General features: G+C 42.6%; 3 protein-coding genes and 1 long non-coding RNA gene across 4 annotated transcripts; 2 read left to right on the top strand and 2 right to left on the bottom strand.

Moving 5' to 3' along the window:
• Window positions 1-675: 675 nt before the first annotated feature.
• LOC114729573 (protein CHLOROPLAST IMPORT APPARATUS 2) lies at window positions 676-3,138 on the bottom strand. Its single transcript, XM_028916599.1, has 3 exons — window positions 2,133-3,138; window positions 1,478-1,672; window positions 676-1,347 (listed from the first exon to the last, which is right to left on the bottom strand). The coding sequence occupies exons 1-3, from the start codon at window positions 2,838-2,840 to the stop codon at window positions 1,324-1,326; spliced, it is 927 nt and encodes a 308-aa protein (XP_028772432.1). The 5' UTR covers window positions 2,841-3,138; the 3' UTR covers window positions 676-1,323.
• A 2,323-nt stretch (window positions 3,139-5,461) lies between these two features.
• LOC114729572 (pectate lyase-like) lies at window positions 5,462-7,090 on the top strand. Its single transcript, XM_028916598.1, has 2 exons — window positions 5,462-5,605; window positions 5,734-7,090. The coding sequence occupies exons 1-2, from the start codon at window positions 5,496-5,498 to the stop codon at window positions 6,833-6,835; spliced, it is 1,212 nt and encodes a 403-aa protein (XP_028772431.1). The 5' UTR covers window positions 5,462-5,495; the 3' UTR covers window positions 6,836-7,090.
• Window positions 7,091-8,607: 1,517 nt separating this feature from the next.
• LOC114729567 (classical arabinogalactan protein 11-like) lies at window positions 8,608-9,099 on the bottom strand. The gene has a single exon (XM_028916590.1). It carries the CDS (start codon window positions 9,097-9,099, stop codon window positions 8,608-8,610), a length of 492 nt encoding a protein of 163 aa, XP_028772423.1.
• A 955-nt stretch (window positions 9,100-10,054) lies between these two features.
• On the top strand, window positions 10,055-10,605 carry LOC114729540 (uncharacterized). Its single transcript, XR_003738755.1, has 2 exons — window positions 10,055-10,264; window positions 10,376-10,605. It is a non-coding gene; the product is annotated as an uncharacterized LOC114729540 (long non-coding RNA).
• Window positions 10,606-10,810: the final 205 nt, after the last annotated feature.

Genomic DNA, 10,810 nt, shown 5'->3' with positions numbered 1-10,810 from the left:
TGGAGTAAGCCTTCAATTTGCTGTGGTCACGTGCATGCTTAAATCTGAGTCAACTTCATTTTAATTTGCCTAACATACAACAGAAGGATCTATAAATACTACCTCTGCTCTTTGATATAAAAATTAGTTCACTAATTTTAAAGAATTAAAAAAATTGGTTAAATTAGTTATTTGTAACAAATAGATATAAGGAATTGTCTTTTTTAAAATATCCTTACTAATCAAGTGTATTGGTTAAAAGTTAAAACTATCATTATTACAAAGCCTATTTTGAGAAAAAAATAGATAAATATAAAAGACAAAGTGGATTGAGATCTTATATTTGTGATTAAAATAAAAATCAAACAAGTTTTTATATTAAGAACTTGATATAGTACCTTGGTTTATTAATTAACTCGGGTTTAGGAGCAAATCTGCGTTTCAACGTCTGTTTAAGCGAGAAACCAAGCACATTAGAGTTTTTTCTTTCGTTTTGTTTTAACCAACATAGAAGGGCTGACACCAGATTAATCCTTTCCTTCCCCGTCTGTCCCTTCTAAATCCCTACAACCAAACTGACTGTCGTTGATGTGGGACAGATAGGAGATCCAAGATATGGACTTTATTTAAAGCATTATTCCAAACAAGAAAGAAAGATGGGAAGTTTTGGTTCCCGTTTACAACTTTACAGTCTGAGAAGAAAATAAAAGTGTCAGTGTATGTGGTCATTACGTGGGCATACAGCAGCGATAATTATCACCTCAATGGCTGCAACACAAATGAGACACACCCATAATAAAACTGGAACACACATCAAGATGATCATCATATCTCACTCTTCGATCGTCACTTAAAACTATTTCAGTTAATTAAGTGCTGATACAGTTTGAATACAAGAGAATGGAGTACTGAGTTTACAGACTCCCCACCATATATACATTGCCTTGCTTATTCCCCTTCCTCTTCCACATCAACACAATCCTTTACCTTGTTCTTATTAACATCTCTCTTCTTTTCCACTCCACAGTGCAAATATCTACTAAAATGGATCAGCAAGTGTTCAAAACGAAGCTGCCGTACTCTTCTACCCTTTTTCGTCACATTAACATATTATTCCTTGCCGTTGCTAATTTTAAGGAAACATCATTTTTTGTTTTGCTTGCTTGTTTATCTATTTATTGTTCCTTACATGGCATTGCCATATTTACAATAATTGTATATAATCAACAAATCTACCCCCCCGAAAGGGAACAAATATTGTAGAAGGACGCCGGATTATTGGCAAACTACGTTGTTGTCAATTCTTATTAGGAGTACCTGCCCTGCCACCAGAGGCTTCACGTCTCAGTCCCTCTTCACAAATCGTCCCTACAGAAATAATTAAGAGAGAAAACAAATGAAATGTCACTAATTGGATGGCTAATTAATTTCCCATCTCATTCAGAATCAGAACCCTCCGCAAATAAAGTTCACTTGAATGAAGGAAAAGAGAAGATACCTTCATCCTGGGGCGCTGTTCAGCATTGAGCTTACGAACCTCGTAGCGGATTCGCTTGGAGAAGAGCCTGCTTCGCCTCTTCTCTTTATATCTTAACACGCTTGCCTCCCTTTGTCCCATTTCTTCCTTCCGTTTCTCCTTCTTCTCGCTCTCTTCCCACGCCTTCTCCACCACACTGCTATGCCCCCATACAACCTGCAATAATATTCCCCACAAACATATATACATCAATTTCACGTTATCCTCAACACTGCCCCACCACTTTAATTATTGTCAACTCCTTTCTTTATATGTTTACCCCTTATCCTCCTTCGCTAGATCTACTGTATACACATCTTATTTCTCCAACTATCTCTTTTCAATGGGCCCCAATAATAATGTTCTCAGTTGTTCATCCAAGTCCTTATAACATCGGTCACAAACTTCCTCACACGCTAAAAGTAATAAAAAAAAAATCATCAAATCTCAAGGTCAAATTGGCATCCTGATCATACTGTGCCACAGCAGATTCATAAAAAGGATTATGTGAATCATAAGAAGCCACATACTACGATCTTACTACATACGTTTCCATGTGTCGGCAGATTCATCACATATATAAATTATAGATATGGCCAGTTTTAAATACTAGGATCGGAGTGAAAAGAAGAATTACGTGGGGCGGATGGTGTGGAAGGACATGATCGAGGAAGTCGGGAACAGCGTGTGGGGTCTCGGCCGGAACATAAAGAGGACCTTTGTCAGACCAGGCATTTAATATGCCCTCATAATTCAGCTTCAATGACAGCAACCCGGACGACGTCGAGGGGGCGGCGGTGCTCTCCGTCGTATTGGCGCTGCAATAACTTGTGACCTCCGAGTAACACACCCACCTCTCCTCCCTTCCGTCCTCCTCGCTCCTCCTCTTCATGGCCTTACGTACCAGCGCGCTCCCGTTCTCCTTGTGGAAGGGGTACGCCGTCCAACACTGGGGCGACACAGAATCCTCCTCCGAAACGGTGGTATTAGTGGTGGTGGTGGTTGTGGTTGTGGAGTCCTGTTCCAGAAGGCCGTTGAGGGTGGCGGGGCCATAAGAAGTGAAGAGCAAAGCGACGTTGCCGTCGTCGTGCATGACATCTCTGTCATGGATCAAGTTTTCAGGGTGTAAGGGGAAGAGGTTGAGCTGTTGATGATGTGCCATTGGATCGGACTGATTTGATGAGAGCTGGAGCCGAAGACTCAGGAACTTGGGCTTCCTGGTTTTTGTTCTGTTCTTACGGCGAGGTGCTGCGAGACGACTCAGAGAATCTCTGGTTGTGGGAATGGAGTTGGAGTTACTGGGGCTGAGATCGGAAGAAGGAGGAGGGGTGCTGGTGTGACACATAGCTACTTATGGCTTCACCCTCACCGACTCCTAACATGCCATATTCACCCACAGACACACTGCTCTGTTTTGCCGGGTCTGATTTTCCCCCACAACGGAGAGAGGAAGAGAGGGAGGGGTTGAAAAGGGGGCAAAAAGCGATCGAGAGACTTTTCTGAGGGAGGGACACTGACCCCATTAGGAGAGAGATAGCTCATCAGGGAGATGATGCTGACGCGGTGCCGCTTTTCACAGGTGGGGCGCTGCCATTGGCGGAAGAAGTGGATTCCCTTGTTATCTGGATTTCGTTTTGGTTTGGATAGATAGAATGGAAAATGAGTTCCTTCAACATTAATGACATGCTTTGGCAAATAGCATCGTTACTTTTGAGGTGTCAAAGCTACTCAACATATTTAAAATATCAATAGATTGTTTTTTTTAATTTAAAATATATCTAGAAGACACTTAAAGATGGTTTAGTGAAATATAATTATATATCTAACGATAATTTCAGCATAAAAATACACCAGACCTGATGGCTGATAGTATCGATTCATATTCACGTGTTGGTAAATAATTACAACAACAACAACAATCATGTGACCCTACCACTTACGCATCCTCTTTCATCATCCGCCAACACACCATTCAGCCTTAATATTTTTAGTTGATTAAACTGTTAAAAACTACCATTTCAACTAAAAATCTAAACAAACGAGTACTTAGTGAAACAATTAATCCAAACCAAAAGAGTGAATCATTCAGGGCTTTGTTTGGAATGATTTATAAGTCACTTATAAGTAGTATGTTCATTGTAATTTATGAAATATAATATAAATATATGAGAACAATTTTATCTTTATTTATATGAACACATTTACTTCTAATTTTATAAATTATAATTAAAAAACTGTTTACAATTCATTCAAGTCTTTTATTTTGCCTAATCATGTAGAGAGAAAGATGAGTTGTAATTTGATATATATATATATATATATAATATTAAATAAATACAAGCGGTCACATTAAAATTGTGGAAAATGTAGTCGAGTATTTTCCTGGCCAACTGGAAGTGTAGATGAGGACGCCAGGTGATGATAAGTCATGAAAATGGGGGATGAGGGCAAAAGCGTAAAAGCGGGGGCATGGAATGAAACAGCGAAAGGGCACGAGAAAAGTGCAGGGTGCGGGCCCCGCATGCTCCGACGCTTTTCGGAGCTGCCCTCTTACGTGTACTCAGATCCAAATCATGAAAATATCTCTCCCCCCAACACAGGCCTTCGCTTCTTCTCCCCCCCCCCCCTCAATTTTATATCCCGTCCTCTCCAATTGGTCCTCATTCACATCCCAATATTTCGATTCGAATAATCTTTTTATAAAATAAAAATCAACCATTCCACGCTTTCAGCTATGTATAATCCATAAACCAAGAATAAACTCAGGAAATTTTAATTCTGCACGAGTTTTGAAATTATAACATAGAGTACAATTGAAATTCCGACTATAAATGATCCCTTGGCATCATAGTGCAATAATTAAGGTTGGTGAGCCTCGAATGAATTCACGAGTCACATGATTTCTTAACAATAACAGACTGTGAAAAGGTGTGGTCATTTCATGTATTTGGTGCTGTGCCATTTAAGGGACAAAAAATTGGGATCTCCCAGTCAACTCAGACCATATGTCATAAGCTAATCTGAGAGTTCCCGCCAAGGTGATTCACGTCACGTAATTAGTCACGGTTAAAAGAAAACAAATAGCCCATCCACGCCGCCCCCGAACGTGGTTCCACCACAGGGTCAAAATTGTCCCATATTCTGTTCTCCGTTCATTTTCGGTCCATTTTCTTCCCCAACCTCGCAAATTCAACATTGTGGGCTCGCTTTTCAATTCGGCCCAAAAGAGATCAAGTTGCTCAATGAACACGTGAGCGCCACTTGTGGTGGTTTTCGCTTTTCACACGGCACAAGAATCTTTGTCCTGGGCCGAAACGCCGCATCAGAATTAGATTAGTGATTATTTTCATTTCGTCCTTAGTAATTCTGTAATTGTTCAGATAGTGTGAAGTTTTTTTTTTTTTTACACCCAGTGCATCCTCTCACCTAAACAGTAGAAGAATAATTTCTCAATGATACTATCAGGTGTCGTAGCGGAAACTTCTCCCAATAATATTTTTTCCATACACATTGCTCTAAAGATCAAACCCAAAACATGATATTTAAGGTGTTCAAATCTCTTTTACTTGAACTAACACTTGTTGGTTCATATAGTGTGAAGTTGAAGCCGCACTGTTGCAAAACATGGCATGACTTGTGGGGGCAGAGCCTGAGAATGAGGAGGTTTATACGCCGAGAGTTCATACACGTAACACTTTAATGGACCTGACCTCAACGAAGCGAACCAAGAGGTCAGCCACATTGACCTGAGCGTGCGTGCTTTGCTTGAATTTCTGAAGCCCCCAACATTAACGGTTTCAAAACTACCGCTATCTGTTGGCATTAGGTAGGCACCTGAAATTACGATACAATTATTATGGAAATCCACTTCCAAAATTACTACTAATCACGCCATTACTCTCGGCTTTTTCTCCCTTTAAATAACCCCCCCTCTCCCCTCAACTTCCACACCGCACCATCTCCCTTATCCCCCTTCAGTACAAACAAAAACGATATCATAATGGCCTATCATCTTCCTCTCTCTCTTCTCCTCCCTGCCATCTCTCTTTTCTCACTTGTTTCCTCTTCAGCTGTGCCACACCCTCACCTAGTTGCCCAAGACGTACACAGGTACACGCGTTCCATGCACACCGTATATTTATAATCAGCAAAAGGCATTACGCTGCTATATATCTGTGTGAGCGTGCGAGTGTATATATGTCGCATTATAAAGTTTCTGAATTTCGATATTGTTACAGGAGAATCAATGCGTCTAGAAGAAACCTGGCGTATCTATCGTGCGGAACTGGGAACCCCATAGATGACTGCTGGCGTTGTGACCCCAACTGGGAGAAAAACCGTCAGAGGCTGGCTGATTGCGCCATTGGCTTCGGTAAGGACGCCGTCGGAGGAAGAAGCGGCCGAATCTATGTCGTCTCCGACTCGGGGGATGACGACCCAGTGAACCCCAAGCCGGGTACTCTCAGGCACGCCGTCATACAGGAGGAGCCACTGTGGATCATCTTCAACAGAGACATGGTGATCAATCTGAAGCAAGAGCTCATCATGAACTCCTATAAGACCATCGACGGGAGAGGAGCCAGTGTTCACATCGCCGGCGGCGGCTGCATTACCATCCATTACGTCAACAACGTCATCATCCACGGGATTCACATCCACGACTGTAAGCCCACGGGGAACACGGAGATCAGAGACTCTCCCACCCACTCTGGGTTCTGGACGGTGTCGGACGGAGACGGCATCTCCATTTTTAACTCCAACAACATATGGGTCGACCACTGTTCCTTATCCAACTGCCACGACGGGCTCATCGACGCCACCCATGGATCCACGGCCATCACCATCTCCAACAACTACATGACCCACCACGACAAGGTGATGCTGTTGGGTCACAGTGACGAATACGCGCAAGACAAGGACATGCAGGTGACGGTGGCGTTTAATCACTTCGGAGAAGGGCTTGTGCAGAGAATGCCGAGGTGCAGGCACGGCTATTTCCACGTGGTGAACAACGATTACACTCACTGGGAGATGTACGCCATTGGAGGGAGTGCCGAACCCACCATTAACAGCGAAGGGAATAGGTTCCTTGCCCCTGATAATAGCGCCAGTAAAGAAGTGACGAAGCACGAGGATGCTCCGGAGAGCGAGTGGAAGAACTGGAATTGGAGATCGGAAGGGGATCTTTTCTTGAACGGGGCATTCTTCACGCAATCCGGCGCTGGAGCTTCTTCTACCTATGCTAGGGCGTCGAGTCTCAGTGCTAGGCCGTCTTCCCTGGTTGGTTCCATCACCGTCAGTGCTGGTGCACTTATCTGCAGAAAGGGCAGTCGTTGCTGATAAGCCAACCACCACGGAATTGCTTTCTTAGCTAAAGAATAAAGTCTGGGAAATTGTTGTGTCCTTAAATCGCTTCCCACTAGCAGTTTCTTATAGCTATATATACATATATAGACACATGCAGCGTCCCCCTGAGCTTAGTCGTCGACTTCACTTCAATTTGATTATGTATTGTAACAGTCCTTGTCCTTTGCATTTTAATGGCAAAGATGGGTCTCAAAGTATGAATGGGAACGCATGTGAATGTTGGCTTCATTGGAATATTTGGACTTCTCTCAGTTGCACACTTAGCCTCATATGGCGTCGCTAGCCATATTTTGTTTCGTCGCGTCATTATTCCATACAAAGACCAGCTGGATGCATCTGACGTTTCACGGGCTGATCCGTCTAGCTACGAGTGTCCGGACTTTGCCCGGTTTCCCATATGTCAAATAGCAACCTAGTCTCTAGCTATCGTGCATAATGGATTGAGTGATATATAATATGGTAAACGAGCGACTAAAACTGTACGGGGTAAAATATTTGGAAGCAGTGCTCATTACTATGATGCTCATTACTATGATGAGCATCATAAGCTATTTAAATGGTTCATATCTTATTTAAATAGTTCAGATTTATTTTTTTATTTGTTCAAAATAATTATTTTAATATGTATAGAATCTAAAATAAAGACAATATCTTAACTATTATTTTTTAAGAAAATAGTTCTTTTTATTTAGAAATAATTAATTAAAGATTTTAAATATAGATTGTTTAAATCAAATATAAAACGGTCTAGTTTTGATGAGTTTAATGTGTTCGTCAAGGTGATGAATACTGAAACTAGTTTCAAATAGTTGACACTTTCTTGGTGTTAGTATTCATATATAGCAATTTTGCGCACCGTGAATGTAATATAATTTTGACCTTGGTTTTTTTTTTCCAGTGTAGTTTTGCTCCTGATTTTGTGCGTGTAATTTTATCCCTGATTTTTGGGCGCAAAAAAAAAAGATCAGCATCGAAATTATATAGAAAGAAAAAATTAAAAATAAAATTACACATGAGAAATAAGATATGGTCAAAATTAAACCTTAACTCAGTTACTCCTCCGGTCCTTAATATAAGATCCATTTAACTAATTTGATTAGATTAAGGAAGTTAGGTAAGTTAGTTAATTATAAGAAATATAACACATTTTTCCTAAAACACCACAATCATCTTTCTTAATACTTCATCTCCCTTTTTTACTTGATTATGGTTGAGAGAGTATTTATAGGGGTAATTTAGAGAAAATTGATAAATATGATAAATGGGTCTTATATTTAGGACCAAAACTAACTCAAGAATTGGGTCCTATATTAAGGACCGAAGGAGTAGTTAATCATGCAACGCAAGAAGAAGAAGAATCCGCCAAGCACCTATTCTCGTGAAAACAAAAATGCAAAATACAGCGAATAATAATGTAATTATATGTATTAACGAATACAAGTACTGTCGTCATCGAAATAATAAGTTAAATTTTTAAAATAACAAGAATGAAACTAAATATTATTAATATGAATAAGTATATATAAAATCTGAAGTGGTCTTTTTTGACATAATAGATATGAAGAAAAAGAGCCCTCCCGTTATATATGCATACACAACGTGATCAAAAGCGCGGGCGCAATTGCCCGCTTCCTCAGCTGAGGATGAATACAATGAACGGATTTTGAATCAGTGTAGGGGCATACACATATACATAGGCACTCAAACCACATCACTTAATAAATAAAGCCCGGGATATGAGCAGCTCAGAAGGCCAGGGTAGCAACTGCAGCGGCGGCCACGGCAGCAGACAGGTGGAGAACAGCATCGGAAGAGGCGGCGCTGGCGGGAGCCGCAGCTGGAGTAACGGTGGAGGAGGGGGCGGGCGAAGGAGAGTCCATCTCAATGGACTCGCTGCCGGGGGCCGGGGGGGATGAGATGTCGTCGGCCTCGGGGGAAGGAGTGGGAGGTGAGTTAGACGGAGAGCCAGAGCTGCTCGGGGAAGGAGAGCCGGAGGAGGAGGAAGGAGTGGGCGCTGACTTGGGGCTGCTGCTGCTGCCGCCACTGCCCTTGCCGGAGCCGGAGGAGGAGGGTGCGGGAGCGGAGGCCTTGGGAGCGTGGGATTGGGAGGTGGGAGGAGAGGCGTGGGAGGAGGACTTGGGGGGCTCGGCGGGGGAGGCGGAGGGCGCTTCGCTCGCCATGGCTCCGGCCACAGCCACGATCAACACCACAAGAACGACGAACAAATCACGACCCATTTTTAAATCTGTTTTTGGGATTTTATTACAGGGAAGGGAATGAAGGCAGTGGAAGCAGTAGTTCTCTAATCGAAGGGAATTAGAGAAGAACCGCAAGTGAGGAATGGGCTGGGGAGGAGGACGCCATTTATAGGTTCCCAGAACAGAAAAAATGCGTGGATGACAGCGACTATCGCTCCAATGAATGGCCGGCCACCTTCCTGGGCCCCATACTCCCCACCTCCAACCAGCGCATATCAGCAAAACTCTCACTTTTCCTATTATTGTAATAACCACTAATATTCAGCTCCCAAAAACCCACGAATGTTATTTCTTTTTCTTTTTGTAACAAGTAGTTATATTTTCGAACAATTTTGATGAAGCCATGATGTCGTGTGCGGGCCATTTTGTGGCAATTATGGGCGTCTAATGAAGATCTCCACCCTCCACGTGATCAAACGGTTGCAATGATATACATAAATTACATACTGGCGGTTTCGGACCCCTCCCTGCCCTAGAAACCCAGTTGTGAGACATGGGCTTCCACAAAGATTTTGGGCCTTTTAATCTCTTCGACCAACTTCAGATACATACTGTTTTGACTTGAGCTCTTATACGCCCGCTCAACACCATACCATTTTGCTGCAGTCAAATTGTTCCTTTACACAGTTCCAGCGGCTTCATTAATCGGTATTACTCTTGTCAGCGAAGTTGCGGTTTGATGTAGCATCATGCGTATGACGATGAGACGATCACTGTGGATGTGATGAGAGTCTGAATTGATGAAGCATCATGCGTACGATTGTAGCATTAGGCTGTGGGCCACATGGTTACGGCCACTCTTAACTTGAAAAATCAATTCTTATTCACACTAAGCGACAATACTGAGCCCGCAAACCAAAACCATCTTTTTTTCAATTCATACGCGTGTCTGCTTGTAAATTAGTGCATGGTAATAAATAATAGTCGCAAAAAAAAAAAAGCTCCCTTTCCTTCAAACCAACCAGTTGGACCGTACCATCAGTCCCAAATATAGAAGCGCCAGCGACATACATGTGGCTCAAGACCGGGAGATTCGGGCTGCCAACGATGGTGAACAACTGCGGCATTCAGGTGGTGGCGGTGCTTAAAACGATCGTCTGCTTCATCTTGCTCACTGGGCATTGTGCAGCTTCTGTGACATCAGGTACGCGCATATTTAGTGTGTTTTAGTGTGAGCAGTGTGATTTTGGCAACTGAGTTAAGCTCTGCAAGCGTCGCGTTCAAACGAGGGACTATAGCGGGTGGGTTGTTGCAGGTTCGAATTTGAAGGGACAAGAAATGAAAGGGCGGCGGCGGGCGTCAGGCTGGTGGTCGGAGGATTATTCTGTACCTGGGAGACGAAGGCATGTCCATAATAAGTTAGAGCCGCCGTAACATGATTTACTTTTAACTTGGTTGCGAGTGAGGAGTGGCGGGTTGTCTCTGTAATATTCTGCATGAATAATGTCACGAGGCCAAAGATGTTTTTGCACTTTTCCTTCAATATCATGCTCGTGCGCCATTCCACATTTGGGAATTCAAATTGAAACAGATCTGAAACACATCCCTAGTGATCCTTCGAATTGAATATCTCTGTTAGTACGGCCGCTCAGCCTTCCTCAGATCGTTCGTTTCAATGTTCACTGCGTCCATGCGACCCATGTTTAGGAATCACTTAACTTCTCAAGAGTGTTTGGAAAATTTTAAGAAA

The sequence above is a fragment of the Neltuma alba genome, unplaced genomic scaffold (genome assembly GCF_004799145.2).
Source record: "Neltuma alba isolate B1F8T4 unplaced genomic scaffold, ASM479914v2 tig00012646_pilon, whole genome shotgun sequence".
Lineage (NCBI taxonomy): Eukaryota > Viridiplantae > Streptophyta > Magnoliopsida > Fabales > Fabaceae > Neltuma > Neltuma alba.
The sequence above is the reverse complement of the archived record's forward strand: the minus strand, read 5'-3'. Positions and strand labels throughout refer to the sequence as shown.